At 37.6% G+C, this 26,669-nt stretch overlaps 1 protein-coding gene and 1 pseudogene across 1 annotated transcript; one reads left to right on the forward strand and one right to left on the reverse strand.

Moving 5' to 3' along the window:
- The first annotated feature begins 18,931 nt into the window (after nt 1-18,931).
- LOC132635783 (protein NRT1/ PTR FAMILY 1.2-like) lies at nt 18,932-21,627 on the forward strand. Its single transcript, XM_060352309.1, has 3 exons — nt 18,932-19,129; nt 19,777-19,960; nt 20,699-21,627. The coding sequence occupies exons 1-3, from the start codon at nt 19,039-19,041 to the stop codon at nt 21,192-21,194; spliced, it is 771 nt and encodes a 256-aa protein (XP_060208292.1). The 5' UTR covers nt 18,932-19,038; the 3' UTR covers nt 21,195-21,627.
- On the reverse strand, nt 21,457-24,100 carry LOC132637369 (pentatricopeptide repeat-containing protein At1g03100, mitochondrial-like; annotated as a pseudogene).
- Nucleotides 24,101-26,669: the final 2,569 nt, after the last annotated feature.

Raw genomic sequence — 26,669 nt, forward strand, 5'->3', positions numbered from 1 at the left:
TCATGAACTTTAGAACTTTTAGGCTCAACTCATATTCATCATCATCATACTCGCATCGTATCTCTTTTCTTTATCTTATGAAAAGCTCTTTATAACCATAGACTCATAATTTCCGATGTGTAGGAAAGTCATAGAAATATAGGAGAATTCATGTCGTGGAGTCATGCCTTAGAAAGAAAGGACTAGCCTTACATACCTTTTTGTTTAACTATTCTATCGCTTGATCGTTCTCCTTCAATGCTCACGTCTCTACCTTCAAGAGAGTTCGTATTAACATTAGATAATCAATCACATGACCATGCTCTACTAAAGCTACAGAAAATTGGGCAGCATTTCCTTCATTTATAAAACTTTCCTCATATCACATATCAACTCTCAAACATCTATAATAACATTCACAATTTTATAATCAACAATCTTCATTCACTCTACATTATCCACATTTCACAATTTCACTTCAATTACTCCATAATCATGGTCATAGTTCACATATTACATTTAATATCATTTATAACATAATCATAATCACAACATATCAAAAATTATGACTCATTCCAAGCTACTACTCAAAATCTCATCATTCTCATCTTTGTGACCCATTTCCTATCTCCTTTCATAATCTAAATCTTTCAACCTCTAAATATCTTAAAAAACATGGAATGATCATAAAACTTACCTTAGATAGTATGGGAATGAGCTTTGAGTGGAAATATTTCACTTGAGCCAAAACCCTAGTTCACTTCCAATGGAATTTCTTGACCTAGATGTACCCTAATAAGTTTCTTACACTTGATTCACTTGGTTTGATGAAGTTGATCATGAATTTCTCTTGTGTTCTTGTGGAAGAAGTGTGTGGAACCCTCTAGAATACTTGAGAGAGATGAAGAAGTGTGGGAAATGAAATTAGTGAAGTGGGAATAGGTATTTATACTTGCAACTAATCAGCCTATCGGGCATTATATGGACCACTTATACGGTCCGTATAAGATTGTACTGTCCGTATAAGTGTCTGTGGTTCACTATTAGCCAAGACACCATTTCTTTTGGGAGTTATACGGTCCCTTATACGGACCGTATAATGTTATACGGACCGTATAAGTCAGTCGTATAACCCCATTCCTCTGAAGTGATTTCCATCGTTCGTTTGTTTTCCAATCCTTATGGAACCTTCTTTGTAACTTGTTTAACACCTTATTACCAATCTAAGGGACATTATAATTCTTCTCCAAAACATCATTAGGTCATCATTAACTCGGTACTCGTAAATCTTTCTCGATACATAATGTATACCTTGCCTTTCTTGGCAAACTTTCTTCTCTTACTTCGAATGTCCTTGAAATCTCAATTAGGATCATCAAATGCTATTTTTTACTTATTAAAACATCACATACTTGGTGCCCTTCGTTATTCTATTCACTTTGCATCAACATGAATTTGTTCGAGGTGTAACATTCTTCCCCCCTTTTTGAACATTCGTCCTCAAATGTTAAGCGCTCGGGAATTCTACGAAAAATTCGCCAGAGTTTCCCCTGTAATGTTGCACTACCATCCTGTCACAACAGCCCATAATAACAATGCCTCACAAGGCCATAACATCATAGCAATCTTGAGTCTTTTCCGGGGGTGGAGATAGATGCGTCTGCTTGGGCTTCGTACCCTCCTTCATTTCCCCGTGCATCTCTTCTACTTCGACGTTCTTTTCTAATATCTTTATCAAGCTTACATTAGTTCTTCCCTTTACACTTTAACCCATTTAAAAACAACCAAAAATTCTCATAAAATCTTTCAAGAATCTTCTCCAATTCCCTCGAATGTATCGGCCTTTAGGTGCTGGTAGAGAACCAAGCATTTTGACAAATTTTCATAGGTAGCTTATATGATTCCTTACACTGTCACACTTATTTCAGCTCTAAATCCATCCTCATCCTTGACCTGTACCGCGGAATTGCCTCACACAAGTTTACTCCTTATTTCCTTCTTCATTCCCACTGCTCGCTTCCAGTTTCTCGTCTAAATCTATCTTACTAAATTTACTGCGCTATGCGGTCTTAATTTTCCTTGCATTTGAGTACCTTAAGCTAGAAATTCTCGTATAATCCATCAGCTTTTTCTTCTAAATTACCATACATATCTTTTCCTTTGAATGTAGGTTGCTACCATCTAGTATTTACACGTTTTTATATAATTCATTTCCATTTCGGCCCTCCCTTATTGCTAGCGCCACACCTTTCTGTTGGCAAAGGAATTACTAAATTCTGATTCAAGCACTCTGCCTTTAAGGCTTTCACTGTACAATACTTCCTAAATTGTTATGTGACATTGAAACTTCGCATCCATGTAACTTGCTCGCGGTGACTATTGCACTTAACTTCCCATCTCAATCCATCATTCACTCCCCCCCCCCCCCCCCCTTTAGCCCGAATCTTACCCTCATCACTTGTAACTCCTCGCTATAAAATCATTTGTATGAGCCCTTATTATATGGAAACACCAGTTTATTCCTCTCTACCTTACGCTTGAGCTGAAGCCGCGATACTCACGCAATGTATCTCTTTGGGATTAATGCTGCTCTTCCGTCATATGCACATCTGTTAACTCTACCTCGTAATTTATTTATTATTGTATGACTGCTATGTTGGATTCTCCGCCCGTCTTACGTTCTACGCCCTATATTCTGCGTCATCTCATTCTTACGCCTTCAGCGGTCACATTGCCTCGGATAGTCGGAGGCTAATTCCTTGATGGTCTCTGTTGGTTACCTGCTTATTGCCACCACTATCAACTATAAGGGGATTTCCTTTAGCCCTATGTTTCTGTCATTACTTCTATCAACACCCATAGACCATCTTGTATGCTCGCCATTTCCACTAATATAACTCATATTCACTCTATACTCTCTATACCGTATCGTCCTCAACTTAGCCTCTCTTAACTCACCTTTTTCTCAAAACTCTTTCTTTAAGACTTTCACTGCATAACTCACCGAGGACGCGACTCCATTTGTTGCTGTCTTGATATATATATATATATATAAAGTCAGTTCATTGATCATTCACCATCAAACCTTGTTTCTTCTTTTGTCTTAATTCTCATCCTTTTTCTCAAATGATTTCATTCATAGGACAATAGTCCTAAACATTGAGTATCATTGAATCTCTTTTGATAAAGCTACAACTTAAGATTCAACGTCGCTTTTTCCATAATCTTCTCTGATCAATTCACACTGCCATAGAAGTACTATCCTCTAGCACTTCAACATATTAATGGTAGGGTAATATATGGTCCTTTTAGAATTCTCCAAAAACATGTTGTGTAAAGTCTCCCTCCACACACAAGATATCTTACTCGATAGTTGGTTCCATACCTCGGGTCATAATTTAATTATCCACACCGCTCTCATGGCTTGATTAAAAGTTTCAATCGCTTCACGATACCTACTAACATTTCCTGGTAGTATTAGGGGATCTGCAGGGTCTGATTCTCTTCCATCCTCCGCTTATCGAGTTACTGCTCTAGTGGGCTTCCCTCTTATTTGGCTTGCTCCTACCCTTCCTTATTTGTTCCTAACACCTCTACCCCGTGAATCACATGTGCTAAGCGTTCATCACTTGTCATCCTTTTGTTTCGCCGATCACTTTTATCTTATTTTTGCTTTTCCTCATATCTATAATAGCAATCCCGGCCGTAATATCGTCTGAACAGATTCCTGGAGGTATAACTTAAACTATAACAAGGAACACAACCGCGATCACAAGGTCAACCAACTACCAGGCGAAGAGCTTTTGTGAACACATCTCTTCTAGTCTCTTTCCTCAAAGTATCGCCGAGGACATTAAGGTTAGCTTATAGTGACAATCTCTCCCACTCTATTCCTTAGGCGAAGCATAGCTTAATAATCTTATTCGGCGCATCGTGCATCGGCTTACACATACATATTAAGTTTATCTCATAACTTAATGCTTCCCAAAGGTGAAGGGAACGAGCCAAACTTTCTAACGTACAACTTCTTCTGGAGTGCTTATCCCTTTAATTCTCCTTAGTATATAAAACTTCTTTCTACCTCAAGCACACCTTCCCATGTTCTTTATTCCATCCTAACCTATTCATCCTTTCCTTAGTATAATACATACTTGCTATGTTTATCCTATATTTTGGTCACTAGCTCCGTCCTTCATCACTCGTTGCTGGCCTTCTTTTCTTTCACGGCAATTCTGTCTACAGTTCCCACAATTTCCTTTAGATTCTTGGGAGAATTTCGGCAGAGTTTCTCTTGGAAACATAACAATCCCGAACCTGCACATAGCCCAGAAAACACGTCCGATGCCTTAATAGGACATATATCGGGACACACATAATATGCAACTCAGCAACACAAGATCACTTACCATTAAAGGATATAAATAATAGAGCTTGTCTCATAAGTTGTGCCTGCACACTCGGTCTAGAATTCCAATATATATACATACACATATTATTTATGTTCACTCACTGTCAATCAACTTACTCGTAAATCACGATTCTGGCTGTCACTAGGTCACTAACAAATATAGTCATCTCAAATTGTTGGTTTGGCTCAGATTTTTCACCTCAACACAATAATCACATCGGGAGTAATATATGACAGTGTAGGACCCGAGTCAATCGACGCATACATATCATAAGATATTACTGAAAACGTACCTGGGACAATATCAGAGGGATACTCAAGATCCTATTGCCCAGCTAATACATAGGTATGGCACTGGGATCCACTCAGACTGGGCACTTCTCTTTAATCTCCATCACAACCTGCTACTATTTGCGGCCTCCGCCTAGGAGGGCGTACTAATGATGAAGAGTCAGCTACCATTCCCGTAATCGAGCCTCATCTTTACCACGTAGCGATGGACAATCACGCCTGAAATGGCCTGGTCGAGCACAAGCATAACAAACATCCGAACCCAAGCGGCACGGTCCAGAATGTAACATTCTGCATTGACTACATCGTGGTACGGGTAATCTCATCGGGCTTGAATCACCCCTAACCCGAGAACTGGGAACTCTAAGACTCTGGGGCGGCCTAGAATAAGTAGATCCATCAAACATGGGTCCAAGGAACTGTGGAGGAGCGCTTGTTGTTGAACGAACTGAGTGCCTAGAGAATTTTTGTCTCGGAGCGCCCCTATACTCATGATCAAACCCTGAAGAATTAACTCTCTTTCTCCAACCTCTATTACCATGGCCCACATCCTGCCGCTGAGCCTGAGCGGCTACTAACTGAGTCAGTAAAAGAATGGCCTGTCTCATCTCTTGGCCTGAGACATCTGGTAGAGGGACTGGGGGTGCGAGAGCTAAAGTTGAGGCTTCCCTCTGATCCTCTAAAGTGGGCGAGGTACGGGAAAGCCGAGATAGGGCCTTATTTTGGGGTTCGCTCTCCTCCATATCCGTAGATGGCCCCCGTTCAAGCCCTTCTGCAATCACTGCCTTGCCCTTCTAGGCTGCAGTAACTTTTCCTTTCATCAACTTTGCTGAAATAATAAAAGCACCATTAGGGAGGGGAAAATCTTATAACATGGCTCTATAGCACGATCTAGTAAGAAGAAGAACGGTCATTTTTCCTAAACGCCCTGTACCCTCCTGTTTATTAGGGTGGCGCGCAACATACCATAAAAAAGACTCTACTAGACACGGCTCGTAGACACTTCCTGGGACTGAACTGCTCTGATACCACTTTTATCACGACCCGGCTAGGGCCATGATGGGTACCCGTGGCTAACCACCGAGCACCACTCGTTCTATTACTCATTCTGTGTACAGTCGTATTTCTTATGCTCAGAATCGTAGGAAAATCATTTTCATTTGAAACATATTTACCTTTATATACATAAGCCCTTTGGCTATCAAAATAATACATATATACACGTGGGAAATCGTGAGACCATACTACCCATATATACGTATCTACGAACCTCTACTAGAGTACTAGACATATGGACGGGACAGGACACCGTCGTGCCCAAAACATATATACACAAAAGAATCAATGGCACCTCCGGAACAATGGAGTGCTCACAAGGCCTGCTAATAGCTCCTACGAGTCTGGATCACCTCCCTGTCTACCTGTGGGCATGAACACAACGTCCAAAGAAAAAGGACGTCAGTACGAATATTGTACCGAGTATGTAAGGCATGAATGAAATGAACATAATAGAGAAATCATAAGACATGAGATGAAGATATAACCTGCTTAACTTTTAAGAGTGTGAACATTTTAATAATATCACATGTACCATGAAATCACATATATCATCATATCACGTTTATCATATCACATCTATCCTCATCGTTAACCTGCGTCCTGGTAACCATCATACGCCGCCCGCTAGTGGTGGTCATGTCCGGCCATTCATGCACGGTGGAACCATAAGCAGCCCGCCCTAGCGGTGACATGTCCGGCCATTCATGCACGGTGGAACCATAAGCAGCCCGCCCTAGCGGTGACATGTCCGGCCATCTAGGCTCGGTGGAATCATATCATCACATATATCTCATAACTTATCATGAACTTTTCATAGAGCATGCATTATAATTTAAAGACAATCTATGAAAATCATATCATATTCGTAGCATGAACTTCATAAAAAAAATATCGTATGATAGGCTTATAATCTCTAAACTTAGGCTCATCATTATCATTATAGTATTTATGGCATATCTCTTACCTTTATCTCATATGAAATCCTTTATGAGCATAGACTCGTAATTTTTTCAGAATATTTTTCATAGGACATGCATTAGAGCTTATAGACAATCTATAACAATATCGGGGAGACATAAGGTCGAGAACCCCCATTACATTATGGGGTGATCATATTCATCATATCTCACCTTGAAAGAACTAACATTTTAAGGTGAGTGTAACACAACGAGTAACCTCAAGGGATCGTAAAAGGGTCATTAGATTGTTGAAACATCATATCGTATTCATAGCAAGAACTTTATGGAATTAGCATATCATGAACTTTAGAACTTTTAGGCTCAACTCATATTCATCATCATCATACTCGCATCGTATCTCTTTTCTTTATCTTATGAAAAGCTCTTTATAACCATAGACCCATAATTTTCGATGTGTAGGAAAGTCATAGAAATATAGGAGAATTCATGCCGTGGAGTCATGCCTTAGAAAGAAAGGACTAGCCTTACATACCTTTTTGTTTAACTATTCTATCGATTGATCGTTCTCCTTCAATGCTCACGTCTCTACCTTCAAGAGAGTTCGTATTAACATTAGCTAATCAATCACATGAACATGCTCTACTAAAGCTACAGAAAATTGGGCAGCATTTCCTTCGTTTATAAAACTTTCCTCATATCACATATCAACTCCCAAACATCTATAATAACATTCACAATATTATAACCAACAATCTTCATTCACTCTACATTATCCACATTTCACAATTTCACTTCAATTACTCCATAATCATGGTCATAGTTCACTATTACATTTACTCACATATAATGCTTATCCCACGTCCTTAATATAATTTATAACATAATCATAATCACAACATATCAAATATTATGACTCATTCCAAGCTAGTACTCAAAATCTTATCATTCTCATCTTTGTGACCCATTTCCTATCTCCTTTCAAAATCTAAGTATTTCAACCTTCAATATCTTAAAAAACATGGAATGATCATAAAACCTACCTTAGATAGTGTAGGAATGAGCTTTGAGTGGAAATATTTCACTTGAGCCAAAACCCTAGTTCACTTCCAATGGAATTTCTTGACTTGGATGAACCCTAATAAGTTTCTTACACTTGATTCACTTGGTTTGATGAATTTGATCATGAATTTCTCTTGTGTTCTTGTGGAAGAAGTGTGTGGAACCCTCTACAAGCCTTGAGAGAGATGAAGAAGTGTGGAAATGAAATTAGTGAAGTGGGAACAGGTATTTATACTTGTAACTAATCGCCCGTCGGGCATTATACGGGCCACTTATACGGTCCGTATAAGATTGTACGGTCCGTATAAGTGTCCGTGGTTCACCATTATCCAAGACACCATTTCTGTTTGGTATTATACGGACCCTTATACGGATCGTATAATGTTATACGGACCGTATAAGTCGGTCGTATAACCCCATTCCTCTGAAGTGATTTCCATCGTTTGTTTGTTCTCCAATCCTTATGGAACCTTCTTTGTCATTTGTTTAACGCCTCATTACCAATCTAAGGGACATTATAATTCTTCTCCAAAACATCATTAGGTCATCATTAACTCGGTACTCGTAAATCTTTCTCGATACATAACGTATACCTTGCCTTTCTTGGCAAAATTTCTTCTCTTACTTCGAATGTCCTTGAAATCTCAATTAGGATCATCAAATGCTATTTCTTACTTATTAAAACATCACATACTTGGTGCCCTTCGTTATTCTATTCACTGTGCATCAACAGGAATTTTTTTGAGGTGTAACAAAAAGATACAAGTCTCAACATACCACTTGATTTGCTTAAACTTGTGGAGGACTATGAGGCATTCAACAACCATGGATGGGGCCGGGAAAGCTTCAAGTTGACTGTTGACTATTTATTGAAAGAGCTTAAGCCAACAGTGAAGACAGTCAATCTATATGGCTTCCCTTGGGCTTTTATGGTAAAGCATTTGCAATGTCAATTTCTTGTATTTTTTTTGTATTTCTATCAACATTCTGATTTTGCTGGTATCTTAATTTCTGGGCTTGGGCATTTGAAACCATTCCTTACCTCCGGTAACAAGTGAAGGACTACCCTTCAAAAGTGTCTTTTCTAAGAATGCTTAGATGGCTGACTTCAAAGAGCAACACAAGATTGAGTGTTGATCTTTTTAACCCTCCTTTGGAAGAGGTAAGGCTTAAGACATGTATATAGAATAAACTTAGTCATCTATTGGATAATGTCCAACAAGTATGACATCTGTTGCAACAAGCTACTAATCTATTAGATAATGTCCAACAAGTATGACACCTGTTGCAACAACCTAGTCATCTGTTGTATTTCATGATTTAGGACCATTTTAATATATCTACTTTTTTTATTGTAGGTTGTGCACCCGTGGCTTGTCCCGATAGTACGGGAGTTGGAGATGCCATTCCTTGCATCCTTTGTGCCCTTACAATCTGTTCCTGATAAAATGATTGAGGAGTTGAAATTAGAATTGGCTGGAGTGACAGCCATCAAAAGGGAATTAGTTGTGGTAGATGTTAGTGGTGATGGTGGTGTTGTTGGTGGTCAACTTGCTGTTGATGATGTTGCGGCAGAAATTGTCGGTGAAAAATAATAGATGATGATGTTGATGTTGGTAGACAAAATCCAATTGGTGGTGTTGTTGGTGGACAAACTCCAATTGGTGGTGATGTTGGTGGACAAACTCCAATTGGTGGAGATGTTAGTTGTGGTAGATTTTCCTTTGTTAGTGTCGACACATCGAAATGTGCTTGTGAATGCACCTATTGTAAGCGGCGAATGGACGATTTGATAAAAAATGTTGAGGAGTTGGTGAAGGCACAAAAAGACACAAATTCTGCTTTACAGAGTTTGTTATCCAAGAGGGGTGTCAATCCATCCAAGAAGCTGACCTCACCCTATACTCCTATTCGCATTCGCAAGAAGGGAAAAGCAATTTTCAAGGCACTTGCCGATGTTAGGTCAAGGAAATCTTCTACACCCCACAAGGCAACTGCTGTTGTTGATCTTAAAAAGGTAAATGTGTACAAGCATGCAGATGCTCAAAAATTGAAAAAGCTTGAAAAATTCGTCAGTGCCAAGAAGAGCAAGGGTACGATGTATTCATTGCATGAATTGAAGGCCGATGACTTCAGGATAATGACAAGCATGGAAGATTGGTGGCTGGCTAGTGTAAGTTTGAAAACAACAATTATTTTTGTTGAAACAAGTCTTATTTTGGTTGTATCAGTTGCAACAAGTTAAATATTTGTTGCAACAAGTGGAATACTTGTTGCAACAAGTATTGTTCTTGTTGCAACAACTCACTTAGGTATTGGAGATTGCTTACAGCAGTTGGGTGAAATAGACCCAACTGCTGTAAGCAATCTCTAACAACTAAGAGACTTGTTGCAACAAGTGGAATAGTTGTTGCAACAAGTGAACACTTGTTGCAACAACTCACTTAGTTGTTTAGGTGACTGAAATTTCTTATATTTTTAATGCAGTATGTTGATGAAATTATGCTCCTAATGTGTGTGAAGCAAAGCACTTTCACTGAGCATTATGCTTCCACAGATATAATCTTGGATCTAAACTTCTACAACATCATGCTCAAGCGGTACACAGAGTTGTCGGATGAAAGCACACAGCCGGAAGCTATTCCATTCAAGCAAATGCTTGATGATTTTATATGGGATGATGATGTTATCACTTATTGTAGAGGTACTATACCAGCCAGAGGTGGTCGCGAGTGGGTTGGGGCCAAAAGGGTGCTTTCTATCATGAACATAAATGTCAGACAGTTTGTCACCCTCGAATTCATAATTGAGGAGGGGGTGATAGATGTTTATGACTGCAACCTCCTAAAAATCCAAGATGATGAGTTCTTCATCCACATCCAGCCAGACATTGAATTATGGCCGAAGCTACTGAAGCAGAGTGACATGTTTGAACACTTGCCTGAAAAGCTGCTCAACGAAGATTGGGAATTTGTGCTGAAGGAGAATCTCCCCCGCAATGAAATTGCAATGGCATGCAGATCGTATTCACTTGCTTTTATTGAGCATTTACTTACCGACACTAACATGATAAAGCCCGAGACTCTATTGTGCGACAACTCAGTGGCGAGGATGTAGTGGCAGTGGGCAGTGGGTGTGATAGATAAAGTTTTGGAGCTATGAGCTGGCTGTTTAACAAATTACTACTTGAACAATTTTTTTTTGTCCTTGTTATTATTTACGAATGTTGTTGCAACAGATAGTACAATTGTTGAAAAAGTTGCAAAAAATTACTAATCTACTAATCTGTTTAGATAAGTAGCCTAAATGATTGCAACAGGCCATACAATTGTTGAAAAAGTTGCAACAAATTACTAATCTATTTCAACAAGTTACTAATCCGTTCTAACAAGTAACTAATTTGTTTAAATAAGTTATGAATTTATTGCATTAGATAATACAGTTATGGAAGAAGTTGCAACAAATTACTAATCTGTTTCAACAAGTTATTAATCCCTTTCAACAAGTAACTAATCTGTTTAAATAAGTTACTAATCTATTGCATTAGATTATACAGTTGTGGAAGAAGTTGCAACAAATTACTAATCTATTTCAACAAATTACTAATTTGTTCCAACAAGTAACTAATCTGTTTAAACAAGTTACTAATCTGTTGCAACAGATCTTACAGTTGTGGAAGAAGTTACAACAAGTTACTAATCTGTTCCAACAAGTTACTAATCTGTTCCAACAAGTAACTAATCTGTTTAAACAAGTTACTAATCTGTTGCAACAGATCATACAGTTGTGGAAGAAGTTGCAACAAATTACTAATGATTGTAGTATATATATATATATATATATTGATCAATAAATATGGTTGATTTCAATTTATCACTAAATATGGGTGAATCAAGAAGTTCACATCAATTCACTCCAATGATTACTCCATTTAGTGCGTATTGGACTTAGTTGATTATCTATCTTGACCCAAAACACCATCAAATTGCTTAAGTATATATATTGATCAATAAATATGGTTGATTTCAATTTTTTATCACTAAGGCCTCATTTGTTTGCACTTATCACTAAGCCATTAAGTGCATTTATTTGCATTAAGATCTAAGCACGTATTGGGTCTGAATAAGTCATAATCATTAAGATCTTGAACCAAATCTTAATATCATTAAAAGATATTTTTGTATGGAACTTTTTTGTTACCAGCTCCAACCCCGACCCCAACCCTTCACCTCAACCCCATCCTCTCCTACTCTCTACTCCAACCCCACCCATCCACCTCAACCCCACCCACCCTCAACTCTAACCCCCACGCGACCACTAACCCCAATCCCACCCACCCCCACTCCCCACTACCCCCACCTCCCACCACCAACCCCACCCTCACTCGCCACCAACCCTAGTACCCCCACTACCTCGTACCCCTCACCCCAACCACCCACTTACCCCTCCACCCCCACCTACCACTCACCACGACTACAAAACATCTCCACCATTACTAGTGAACATAAATGTTTCATTTTTTTTATCAAATAATATATATTATTTTATTTAATTTGTATTTATTTTCTACTATTTAGGTACTTTTTAATTTGAATTGTATATTTATTATGTTTAAATAAATACATTATGCACATTCAGATATTGAAAAACAAACAATCTTAATGATTCAGTGTTCAGACCTAGAGACAACATCTTAATCATTCAGATGTGCATTCAGATTCAGACGTTTTAATCTTAATGAAAACAAATGAGACCTAAATATGGGTGAATCAAGAAGTTCACATCAATTCACTCCAATGATCACTCCATTTAGTGCGTATTGGACTTAGTTGATTATCTATCCTGACCCAAAACACCATCAAATTGCTTAAGTATATATATTGATCAATAAATATGACTGATTTCCATTGTTTATCACTAAAAATGGGTGAATCAAGAAGTTCACATCAATTCACTCCAATGATCACTCCATTTAGTGCGTATGGGACTTAGTTGATCATTTATCCTGACCCAAAACACCTTCAAATTTCTTGAGTATATATATTGATCAATAAATATGATTGATTTCCATTGTTTATCACTAAATGTGGTTGATTCCCATTGTTTATCACTAATTATGATTGATTCCCTTTATTGATCACTAAATATGGGTGAACCAAGTAGTATCTGTTGCAACAGCTGTAGTAACTGTTGCAGCAAGTGTAGTATCTGTTGCAGCAATTGTAGTATCTATTACAGCAAAATGAGTAAGTTGTTGAACAAGTCCTTACTCTTGTTGGATAAAACACAACAAGTTACCTATTTTCTGTAACAAGCCACTCCACTTGTTTGATTTCTATTGTTTATCACTAAATATGGTTGATTCCATTGTTTATCACTAAATGTGGATGATTCCCTTTATTGATCACTAAATATGGGTGAACCAAGTAGTATCTGTTGCAACAGCTGTAGTATCTGTTGTAGCAAGTGTAGTATATATTGCAGCAATTGTAGTACATGTTGCAGCAAACTGAGTAAGTTGTTGAACAAGTCCTTACTTTTGTTGGATAAAACACAACAAGTTACCCATTTTCTGTAACAAGTCACTCCACTTGTTTGATTTTCATTGTTTATCACTAAATATGGTTGATTCCCATTATTTATCACTAAATGTGGCTGATTCCCTTTACTCAATAATTAAAACTTGAGTCATTCCACTTGTTGGAAAAAACCCAACATATAACTTAGTTACATCTGCTTAAAAACTCCGATTTTTTGTAATATGTTCAACGACTTACTAGTTGCTGCAACAAGTCCTGTTACTTGTTGGATAAAACCCAACAAGTTACTCATTTTCTGTAACAAGTCACTCTACTTGTTTGATTTCCATTGTGTATCACTAAATATGGTTGATTCCCATTGTTTATCACTAAATGTGGTTGATTCCCTCTACTCAATAATTAAAACTTGAGTCACTCCACTTGTTGGAAAAAAACCAACATAAAACTTAGTTGCATCCACTTAAAAACTCTGATTTTTTGTAATATGTTCAATGACTTACTAGTTGCTGCAACAAGTCCTGTTACTTGTTGGATAAAACCCAACAAGTTACTCATTTTCTGTAACAAGTCACTCCACTTGTTTGATTTCCATCGTTTATCACTAAATATGATTGATTTACATTGTTTATCACTGAATGTGACTGATTCCATCTACTCAATAATTAAAACTTGAGTCACTCCACTTGTTGGAAAAACCCCAACATATAACTTAGTTGCATTTGCTTAAAAACTCTGATTTTTTGTAGTATGTTCAACAACTTACTAGTTGCAGCAACAAGTCCTGTTACTTGTTGGATAAAACCCAACGAGTTACAGAGCTGTTGCAACAAATTCATTACTTGTTGGAAACTGTACAACAATTTATTAACAAGAATATACACATTAGTGATTTGAACACGAACAACATATCATTTTAACCAAGTTCACAATCACCAATAATATAAATTACCATGTTAAGAAAGAATAACATTAAAATATCATAAAGATCCAATAGATAACTATTATTACAACACAATGCAATTTACAACTATGGAGCATTTCGGGTTGGACATGTTATTTTTTTGTGGCCAACTGTTTTGCATAAGGAAAATTTGTTTTTTCGCATAGCCCTCTTTGTCCACCTTCCTCCGTGCTTGCTAGAACTTGAAACCTTCACATCCCTCGGCCACCACTTGCACTCCAGATGTTCACATCTGAAGCAATACACACTTTGCGAATTGAATGACATTCGTTTATAAAAACCTGTTTCATCATCTTGAACATGGCTGGACTGTGATGATTGTGCAGCACACGGTGTATTACTCGCAAGTTCGGGTATATGGATCGGCTCACCCCCACTTCCATGGGGCTTCGCATTTCTGTTATCTGAAATATCTATATCCACCCCATCCAATTTACCATTTAACATATCTTGTTGGTCTTGGGCTAAATTATGGTTCTCGATCGGGCTTCCAACCACGTATACCCTTAAAATGGGCCTAGCTACATCTTTCAAATAAGTACGCAAACGACCCTGATCGGTTATCTTAAAAGGCAAGACCCTCTGGTTTTCAAAAGAGCTATGCATGTAAGTGATGACAAGGTCTTTCGGTTCATAAGTTAATTCACAATAGTTAATGATTAAGTTTACAAAATCATCAAACTCAACATCTCTTGGGACAGTCATCGCTATCGTCTCTAACATGTGACTACCCTTCCATTGCCAAATATATCGATTGTTCACCTCGATCCATTCACCATGGCAATCAACACCTATTATTATTGAGTCCCCCATTAATGGTACCTGAAGATATTTTGTTTTAAGAAAATCAGTCATGACCAGCGCAAGTCAAAGGCCACTTAAATTTATGATTAAGTTAATTATTGAGTGGTTTTTTTTGAAATTTTGGACTCAAATTATTTAACTTAATCACAATTTTGAGCGGCCTTTGAGCTTGGATGTTCAAAGCTGTCACATCTAGTAATTACAACGCTTGAACGTCAAGTGTTGAAATTACTCTAGGTGACAGCTTTGACCACCCCAAGCCCAAAGGCCGCTTAAATTTATGATTAAGTTCATAATTGAGTGGTTTTTTCTTGTAATTTTGGACCCAAATTAGTTGACTTCATCACAACTTTAAATAACTTGTTGGAACAAATACTTACTTGTTACAACAAGTAGGTTACTAGTTGCAACAACTCGCTTATTTGTTGGAGACAACTTCAGTTTTTGTCTCTGTCTCATATCAAAATGGAACAACTATCTGACTTGTTGGAACAACTAACGTACTTGTTGCAACAAGTATGTAACTTGTTCCAACTACTTGGTAACTTGTTGGAGATAGCTTCAGTTTGTCTGTTTCATAACAAAATGCAACAACTAAGTGACTTGTTGGAACAAATAACTGACTTGTTGCAACAAGTAGGTTACTAGTTGCAACAGCTCGCTTATTTGTTTTTGTCCTTGTCTTATATCAAAATGGAACGACTATCTGACTTGTTGGAACAACCAACGTACTTTTTGCAACAAGTATGTAACTTGTTCCAACTACTTGATTACTTGTTGGTGACAGCTTCAGTTTGTCTGTTTCTTAACAAAATGCAACAACTAAGTGACTTGTTGGAACAAATAACTGACTTGTTGCAACAAGTAGATTACTAGTTGCAACAACTCACTTATTTGTCGGAGACAGCTTCAGTCTCTGTCTCTGTTTCATAACAAGATGGAACAATTATATGAATTGTTGGAACAACTAACGTACTTGTTGCAACAAGTATGTAACTTGTTCCAACTACTTGATTACTTATTGGAGGCAGCTTCAGTTTTTGTCTGTTTCATAACAAAATGCAACAACTAAGTGACTTGTTGAAACAAATAACATACTTGTTGCAACAAGTAGGTTACTAGTTGCAACAGCTCACTTATTTGTTAGAGAGACAGCTTCAGTCTCTGTTTCATCCAACAACTGTAAAATATGTCCAACAGTTGCTAGACTTGATGCAACAAGTAGCATACTTGTTGCAACAAGTAACTTAGTTGTTGGAAAGAGTAGGAGCTCTCCAACAGATTTCACAGCTGTTGCATAAAGTACAACAACTGTTGTAAATATTTTATTCACATTTTTAGTAATTGTTGCAACATATTAGCAAATCTGTTGCAACAACTTCATAATTTATCAACAACTCTTGTAGAAATTAGGACTACAACAGCTGATGCAAAAAGTTCAGAAGCTCTTATACAACAGCTTTAGAACTTGTTGCAACGACTATACTGCTACTGTAACTACGAATATGGGAAAATCAGCAACTAAGGCAATTATACCCAGATGAACAATTGAAACAAAACAGTATTGTTTAACTTACCAATGGTCCGGAAAACACTTATGAAGTAATGCCAGCGCTACACCAATGACATTCAATCAAAAAATTGTAAAATCGGATGATTTTTTTTTCTTGAGCAATGAAGGATGAAAAAGACGAAGAAGAAGAAGAAGAAGAAGAAAGCAGCAATAATGACGGACCAAGAAGAAGAAGAAGAAGAAGAAAGCAGTATGAAGAAGAGAAGACGAAGAGATGGGAAGAACAAAAATGGAGAAAACGGAGCTGAAGCGGATTTTTTTTTCCCGATTTTTGTATTTTAGGGTTTATAGTGGTTGGGTCAAAGTGTTAAAAATAAAACTTTTGGGCAAAGTGTTAAAAGTAAAATTTAGGGTCAAAGTGTTAAAAATAAAACTTAAGGGCAAAGTATTAAAAATAAAACTGAGGGTCAAAGTGTCAAAAATGAAACTATTGGACAAGCTCAAAGCCCCTTAATCACTAATCAAATTTTGTCACATCTACTCAATAATTAAAACTTGAATCACTTCCCTTCAATTTTAAAACTAAAACATTACTTATAATTAAATGGTCCGAGTAACTATTCGTGCTAGATTAGCTTTTATCACCTACAATAACTGATTTCCACTCCACTCTTATGAAGTATGCTTGCATTCTATTCACACACACACACACTTAGGCAGCCATATATAGTCGTATATAGAGAAGTAACACATTGCAAGCTACATAGAAACCCACAGTCCATACCTAACTAATGATCAGAATCAAGTCAGTATAAACAAATAAAATAGAAAAACTAAGCAGAACTCAGCGATAAGTACAGAGGATGAATGATAAAGAGAGAGACATAATTTTCTACCTGAAATTTTGGATATGAAGAGACCAAAGTTTTTGATTGAAAATTCTCTTTGAGGTTGTTGGGTGGGTCGCAATAGAGTTGTTCAAAAGAAACCATATGTCAAATTACAAGGTATACACTGATAATGCAGAACGTACAATTTGAACAGCTGTGTTCTTTCCATTCTATATACTCCTTCCGTCTCAAATTATTTATTGATTTTCTTATTTTACACGCCCCTTAAGAAATATTAATTCGGAGGGAGTTTTGACTACTTTACTTTTATTCATGTTTAAATTACGGAAAAGGCTCATAAATACCCCTAACCTATTGAAAAAGGTTCATAAATACCATCCTTCCACCTTTTGGTCTAAAAATACCCTTCCATCCACCTTTTAGGTCTAAAAATACCCTTAAGGTTTGTTTTTGGCTCAAATATACCCTCAAACTAACAAGTTAAAATTAACTCTTTTAAAAAGCCAAATGGCATTTTGTAATTGGTCAATAATAAAATTCCGTAATTTAAAAAAAAATTGCCAATAATAAAATTCCGTAATTTACATATTTTTTTTAAAAAAATTGCGTGGAAACTTAAAAATTAAATTTTTTTAACGAATTAAAAGTTAAAAATTTAAAAATTTAAAAATATGAACGAAACTAATTTTTTTTTTGCATTTCGTGAATTAAAAAACGAAATAGGAAATTATATATTTTTTTTTTTTGCATTTCGTGTATTAAAAAACGAAATAGGATAAAAAAAAAATATTTTCGTTCATATAAAAACGAAATTGGAAAATTGGACAAAATATATTTTCCAATTTCGTTTTTATATGAACAAAATTATTTTTTTTTCATCCTATTTCGTTTTTTAATACACGAAATGCAAAAAAAAATAATTATAATTTCCTATTTCGTTTTTTTATTCACGAAATGCCAAAACAAACAAAAAAAAAACATATTTCGTTGATTAATTCACGAAATGCAAAAAAAAAAAAAACAGTTTTGTTCATATTTTTTAATTTTTAAATTAAATAATATATGTGTCCAATCACAAAATGTCATTTGGCTTTTTAAAAGAGTTAATTTTAACTTTGTTAGTTTGAGGGGTATATTTGAGCCAAAAATAAACTTTAAGGGTATTTTTAGACCAAAAGGTGGAAGGAGGGTATTTATGAGCCTTTTTCAATAGGTTAAGGGTATTTATGAGCCTTTTCCGTTTAAATTATAATCTCTCTCCATTAAATGTTTACTCTATTTATGTGTTTCATTTCCATAAATGACAAAATTCTATTAAAAGTAAAGTGAGAAAAAAATCTATTAAAAGTAAAGTAAGAAAAAATTCATTAATTTTGCTTTAAAGTTCTAAATTGACAAATAATATGGAATAACTATTTTTAGTAATCATAACAAATTATTTGAGACAGAGGGAGGGAGCTGTAAGATAGTAGAAATTACGCTGGTTGAATTGTAAAAAGGTGCCTACTTTAAAAGTGCCACCTCTCAGCAATAAAATAAGAGGATATTTGACACTAGATGCTCCACATATGGGGCAAAAGCACTAGGGTAGCTCTATAGTGACATTTATCTATTCTATTAGGAAAAAAATTAGAAAAAGAACGCTTTAAAAAAATGGCAATTACTGAGGAAGAAGAGAACTTGATAAATCATTTGCCAAAATGTTATACAAAGGGTGGTCTCAAAACAATGCCTTTCATCATAGGTCATGCAAAATCTTTATGGTGCTTTCATTATGTTTTTTTTCTTTTGTTATTTTGATCAAGAATCATTTTTTGTGCGTGGTTTTAATAATTTTTGCGGTGAATGAAACACTAGAGAAAGTGGCAAGTTTTGGATTGCAGCCAAACATGGTGATATACTTGATGAAAGCTTATAATTTAGAAGCTGTAACAGCTACAAGCTTACTGAGTGTATGGTCTGCTCTTTCACATGGATTGGCCCTTTTGGGTGCATTTATTTCTGATTCTTTCTTGGGCCGCTTTAGTGTTGTTGCTATTGGATCCATCTCCAGCCTTTTTGTATGTCCCATAACACTTCTCTTTAAGTTTATTAGTCAATTCAGCTTAATTGTTTCCTTTATGGGTGTGTATGGTATATTATGAAGGTAAATGTTTTATGGAAAATAAGTCAATTTCTGGTGTTTGGTTGTCAGAAGATATATATTTTGGGTAGGCTCACTTCAATTATTTCATTGTGAAGACTGCCCTTCCCCTAAATTCAGTAAGGATGTGCTACATTTCAATGAGTTGTGTAATTTAACTAAATCTTGAACTTAGTTGACAATGGAAGATGTTGTTTGGAAAATTGGTTTTGGGATTCCTGCCATCCTTATGCTTTTCTCTGTTTCAGTCTTCCTTTTAGGTTCTTCTCTGTATATCAAAGTTAATGCGAGTGAAAGCTTGTTCACTGGATTCTTTGAAGTACTTGTTGCGGCTGTTAGAAAAAGAAATACCAATCTTCACTCTGTTAACCATGAAAATTATTATCATCAATCGTCCGATTCTGAGATTCAAGCCTGGACAAACAACTTCAGGTATGAATCATTTGGAGTGTATCCTATGTTTAATTTTAGTTACATCAAGATAATAAGCCTGTTTTGCCAAGCTTCCAAAATTTGCTTATTTTAAAAAAGTGTTTTTGTCTTAAGTCCTTTCGGAAAAAGTACTTTCGGGAAGTAGCAGTTTGTATTTGACTAATCAATTTGAAAAACACTTCTGTCAATATTAGAGCGGTACTTTGTACTTGGCCCAAAGTGCTTCTAGGAAAAGCTAATTTTTTTTTAATTATTTTTTTTTAAATGACAATCAATTATTGAGTAATTTTTTGAAAAACAAAGGAAGCTCCACTTTAGAGATAGGTTTTTCGTCAACATCAAAATAGGTCAAGGGCGAGTTGACTAGACCATTCAACATCTGAAGGACTCTTACTGCTAGAACGACCGACCGACCGACGCTTGATTCATTCAAAGACTCAATGCTAATGCTCAAGGGTTCCCCGCTTTTAACTCAATCAAAGCGGGGGACCTGTATCACTTGACTACTTTATCCTTATATTTATACTAAGTATTCTAGTTTCTGAAAAACAACTTTTACTATTACTCAAAAGCACTTATTTATTCCCTAATAGCTTGGCCAAACACCTCAATTTTCTAAAATAAGCACTTCCGGAAAAAACATAAGCATTTTTGGCTTCCCCGAAGCTTGGCCAAATATGTCGTAGCCCCATGTATGTTACTATTAGCTGTGTTAGCTAAAGCTATACCTGTGTTTAGATATAAGCTTGCACAATTGAAGATCCTGAAAGAGATAGAAATAAATCCTGATGGATTCGCTTCAAATCCATGGAGACTCTGTAGTGTAGAACAAGTAGTATCTTTGAAGTCTCTTCTTAGAGTTGTTCCCATGTGGTCCAGCAACATTATGGTTCAGTTGAGCTTAAACCAATTTTCGTTTTCCACACTTCAAACAAAGACAATGGATAGACATATCTTTTCGGATTTTGAAATACCAGCCGGATCTTTTTCTGTCTTTATAAGCACACTAATAATATGGATTGACTTCTATGGTCGTGCTTTCGTGCCAATGATGGGAAGACATACAAGACAGCCAGGAGGCTTAGTTCTCTCTTCTGCAGCAATGACACTTTCAGCTATAACAGAAGGCATAAGGCGGCACATAGCAAATTATGCATCAGTAAACATGTTGGCTATGTGGTTCATGCCACAGTACGTGCTTCTTGGACTAGCTGACGCTTTCAACGCAATCTGATTGGTAGAGTTCCTTTACTCTGAGCTTCGAAAAGCATGTCTAGTTTTGTTGTGGCTATTTTCACACTTGGGATGGCTGTATCTCGCTTTTTTGGGAGTCTTGTAGTGAATGTTGTGGATAGTGTTACCTCATGTGGAGGTGGAATCAGCTGGTTGTCAAGTAATATTAACAAGGGTCACTTAGATTATCACTACTGGTTACTTGCTTTCTTCAATATTATTAACTTCCTTTATTTTCTTCTCATTTGTCGATACAATTATCCTGACCAGGAAGTCGAAGAAAAACAATCCAAATACAGTAATCAGGGAGCTTGATATGTATCTGATACTATCTGTTGTTGTACTAGAACATATGTATATGTTAATTATCAACTGAAACTGGAGAATCTTCTTTCTCTGCCTTAATTAAAAATTCAGCTAGATCTTTTGTTCTCCCGGCTTCCAAGAAAGCCTTTACCAATTTAACGTATAATTTCTCGGTAGGCTGGAGAATTCCACGTTCAGTTGTAATAAATTCAATTTGCTTCTGCAACTTAATTACCAAGACATCAAGTAAGTCTTTAGCAATGGTCTGCAGTTTTGAGAACTTTCTGTCTCTACAGAGATGAGAGATCTTCATATGATACTAAGTTTTTCGATTCATCTGGTTTTCGATGATGTGCATCCTCTGGGGGAATATTTAAACGTGATGCATCATTTCTAGAAGCGTCTAGTAGCAAACTAGCTACACCAAGAGATTTTTTAGCTTTCTCTGCCTTGCGAAGCATTTCTAGAACCATGTGTGATGTAGATTCAAGATCTCCAAATTTCAGAGAGCATGAAAGCAAACAATTATAGAACTGACGAAACTGCATCCCGGTCACGTTAGGGGCCTCTTCCATGTCTCTGTTAAGCTTCTTGAGCTCCTCCCTTCGTCCATTCTTCTCATAAATATGAGCCATTATGATTAGTAAGGTAGCATCAGCTTTCAAATTGATTCGAGGCATCATGTCAAGGAGCTGCTCTGCTTTTCTAGTAGTTCCAAACAGAAGACATCCAGCTAAAGCAATGTTAAAACAGGTAGCATTTAGGCTTCATGGAAAGCAGAGGTTCGTTGCACTTTTTACGCGGATCAACTCTTCCATCCTGAAATAAGTAACCTATTTCAAGAACCAATTCAACGGCATGGTATGCTCCAGTGGAGGTTTGTGACATATAAGCCAGGATCGCAGACCAGCACTCACAGGCGGCTAATTTTCTTTTTCGACAAGCTTCCTAATAAGAGTAGATGCGGGAATAGGTAATCCACGTTTGGCAAAAGCTAAAGAGAGATAGATAAGAGTATTTCTCCCAAGCAAGTCATGTTTGTTCTCCTCAAATGCTTGTTCAACCAAGCTATAAGCGCTCTCCAGCTGCCACAAGTTTATTAACAATTGATTTTCTAGGAAATCCTGCCATTTGAATGTGGCGCTCATACAAAGCCCATGCATCGTCAAGTTTATCTTCATCGATCACACTTTCTAACTCCTCAGATATTTTACCAAGGTGTTGAGCCTGGAAAAGGATTGTCCCAGAAATGGTCGAAAATGGAGCAGTCTGACCAAATGCAGTGCGATTGACTCCACTCTGAATCTCTACATTGCCCCAAAAGAAGCGAGCTGAACGGTTGACAATCTCACTACTCCAACCAGACTGAATTGTTGTTTTTGAGAAGGTAACATAACCAGACTGAATTGTATTTCTGAAAACTATATAATATAACCAGACTGAATTGTATTTCTGAAAACCATATAATTACCATTGACAGCAAACAACCGAAGCAAAGAATAAGGGCAAGCTGTTAACCCCAAGTTCAACTTCCAGAGAGTGATCATTTTCTCCAAGTAGCATTCCTAGCTCTTCATTTCATGCTGAATCTTGGTTGACAAAGGAATTATACGTAAGAGAATATTTTCCCTGTCTGTTTTCATTCATTCCATAGGTTCATATACATCATGTACATCATAATTGTAGGCTACAAATTAGGAACTAATTTGACTAATTGATTCTAACGTATGCTATCCAAAAATAGAATATTACAAAATATATGGAACTAAATATGTACAGACTCTAACACACCCCCGCAGTCGAAGCGGGAGGTTTACGAACGGTTAGACTGTCCCGAAAATCATCAAAGAGTACGCGCGGAAGACCTTTGGTGAAGATGTCGGCAATCTGATAACGGGACGGTACATGTAGGACACGAACCTCTCCACGTCTAACCTTCTCACGAACAAAGTGAATGTCCATTTCAATATGCTTGGTACGTTGGTGTTGTACCGGGTTTCCAGACAAATAAATGGCACTCACATTGTCACAATAGACCAAAGTCGCTTTACGAATAGGACAATTGAGTTCAAGCAACAAATTTCTAATCCAACAAGATTCAGAGACAACATTAGCAACCCCTCTGTACTCAGCTTCAGCACTAGATTTAGATAGAGTAGGTTGGCGCTTGGAAGACCAAGAAATCAAGTTATCCCCAAGATAGACACAATAACCCGATGTGGAACATCGAGTGTCGGGACATCCTCCCCAATCAGCATCTGTATATGATAGTAGCGACTGTAGAGATGTTTTGTATAAATGTGTGCCAAAATCAATCATACCTCGAATGTAACGCAAAATGCGTTTTAATGCTTCCATATGATGGACTTTGGGATCATGCATAAACAAGCAAACCTGTTGGACGGCGTATGATATGTCTGGCCGAGTCAATGTCAAGTATTGCAAAGCACCTACCAGACGACGATACTTCGTGGGATCCTCATACGGGGCGCTTGAAGAAGCGTTGAGTTTTCCTTTGGTGTCAACTGGAGTGGGGCAAGGCTTACACTGTGACATGCCTGCCCTGTCAAGAATATCCTCTGCATAAGAACTCTGAGACATAAATAGGGTATTTTTGTCTCGGGAGACAGCAATCCCCAAAAAATAGCTCAACGGACCCAAGTCTTTCATTGCAAATTCCGTAGCTAACTTGGACATAATACCGAGTCTGAGAGAGTCTGAAGATGCAGTTAGAATAATATCATCCACATATAACAAAATATAAGCAGTATCCTTTCCACGACAATAAGTGAAGAGAGAGTTGTCAGATGTACTATGCGAGAAACCAATGGTTGCCACATATTCAGCAAAACGCTGATACCAAGCCCGTGATGCCTGTTTCAAACCATAAAGAGACTTACGCAAGAGACAGACATGATCAGGACGAGCTGGATCCCGGAATCCCAGAGGCTGATACATATAGACGGTCTCATTCAAATTGCCATGTAAGAAATCATTCTTTACATCAAGTTGGTGAATGGGCCAAGAGTGAGATAGAGCAATAGTAAGAACCACACGGATAGTTGCCGGCTTGACCACCGGACTGAAAGTCTCATCACAATCAACACCTTCCCGTTGAGACCTGCCATCACCTACAAGACGGGCTTTATGCCTCTCAAAAGAACCATCAGATTTCTTTTTATGCCGAAAAATCCATAACGACCGAATAATATTAGCATTTGGAGGACGAGGGACCAACTCCCAAGTCTTACTATCAATAAAAGCATTATATTCATCTTGCATAGCATTTTTCCAATTCGGGTCATTAAGGGCACCAACGGGATTCCGGGGAATGGGGGAGATGGAATTAGTGGTGGCACTTAAGACTTGATTATGGTATTTCAAGTTTGGCTTAAAAATCCCATGTTGACTACGTGTAGTCATGTGATGAACGGGTGGGGGACTGGCAGGGAGAGAGCTGCTGCCGTGGTGGGGCAGCGAGGGAGAAGGAGGGGCGGGCAGTGGGGGGACTGCCGGTTGGGCAGTGGCAGGAGGCGGTAGAAGCTGGCGGGCAGCTGGGGCAGTGGGGGTGCACTGCTGGGCAGTCGACGATGAAGAAGAGGAGGTGTGCGAGCTCGGGTGGTGGGTTGCAGGAGAGGGAGGGGGCTGCATTGGTGGAGCAGTGGCCTGGTCATGCAACAAATGAATTCTCAATGGGGAATTATCATCACCCAAAAAATCATAGGAGGTAGGCGATGGAGTATTTATTTGTGAAAATGGGAAGGAACTTTCATCAAACCACACATGCCGGGCTATGATTATTTTTCGGCTCGATAAATCATAGCATTTGTACCCCCTATGATTGGAAGGATATCCTAGGAAAACGCACGGAGTCGACCTAGATTGCAGTTTATGAATTTGTGTGGAGGGAAAGAGAGGAAAGCATAGACAGCCAAAAACTCGGAGATGAGAGTATGATGGATTCTTTTGATAAAGAATGTGAGTGGGTGTCTTATATGCTAAGATTTTAGAAGGGAGAATATTGTGTAGGTATGTCGCCATGGCTAAGGCGTGATGCCAATAGGAGGGGGCATAGATGCATGGGCAAGGAGAGTACGACCAATATTATTGATGGATTTAATTTTCCGTTCCGCCTTACCATTTTGCGGGGAAGTGTGGGGACAAGAAAAGCGGAAAAGCATCCCATTTTGTTCACAAAAATTATGAAAAGGACCATTATCAAATTCACGCCCGTTGTCACATTGAAAAGTTTTGATTTCTTTTTCAAACTGAGTGCGAATGAAAATCCGGAAAGACAAGAAACAATTATAAACTTGGGACTTTGTTTTGATGGGAAAAGTCCAAAGAAAATTAGCGTAATTGTCAAGAAATAAAACATAATATCTGTGACCAGAAGAGCTAAGAACAGGTGAAGTCCATAAATCACTGTGAACAATGTCAAAGGGCATAGTAGTAGTTGAAAGAGAGTCATAAAAAGGCAATTTAATTAATTTCCCCAGAGGGCAAGAATGACAAACATTGTTTCGAGCCTTATTACATTCAATCAAATTACTACTACGTAAAGAACTAAGAATAACATCTCCTGGATGACCTAAACGGGAGTGCCAAATATGAGGGGAGAGAACACTAAAAGCAGATGGTGCGGAAGACGAGATGGCTCGATAATGTTTGAAGAATGGATAAAGATCACCCGAACTGTCACATCTCATGAGTTTGCTCCCCGTCCGTAAATCCTTCACAGAGAAGCCAAAAGGATCAAATTCAACAGAAACCATATTATCGATAGTAAATTTACGAACGGAAATAAGGTTTTTGATGAGTTTAGGTGCATGTAAAACATTTTTCAGGTTTAGGGAGGGATTTGGTCGAAGAGCAGTATGACCATAACCACGAATCGGAATCATGTTACCATTACCAACAACAATGCTATTATTTTTGCTCAATTGATAGTAAGATGAGAGAGTACCTTGGGAGTTGGTCATGTGAGTTGTGGCTCCGGTGTCCATGTACCAATTGTTGTCTTCGGGCGGATTGAACGACATTGTATGCATAGCTTGATCAATATCCGTGGGCGCATACCCATCATGGGAAGACGGGGTTGCTGAGTAGAATGACTGAGGAGGACAAGCACCGAGAATACCTTGCTGGGACTGGGCTGGCCGTGACTATT

The sequence above is a fragment of the Lycium barbarum genome, chromosome 4, assembly GCF_019175385.1.
Source record: "Lycium barbarum isolate Lr01 chromosome 4, ASM1917538v2, whole genome shotgun sequence".
In the NCBI taxonomy this organism is placed as follows: Eukaryota; Viridiplantae; Streptophyta; class Magnoliopsida; order Solanales; family Solanaceae; genus Lycium; species Lycium barbarum.

Coding starts and splice junctions, on each gene's coding strand:
- LOC132635783 (XM_060352309.1), top strand. CDS start 19,039: ATGGCAATTACTGAGGAAGAAGAGAACTTGATAAATCATTTGCCAAAA. Junction 19,130..19,776: donor AACAATGCCTTTCATCATAG/GTCATGCAAAAT, acceptor TCTCTGTTTCAG/TCTTCCTTTTAGGTTCTTCT. Junction 19,961..20,698: donor GCCTGGACAAACAACTTCAG/GTATGAATCATT, acceptor ACCTGTGTTTAG/ATATAAGCTTGCACAATTGA.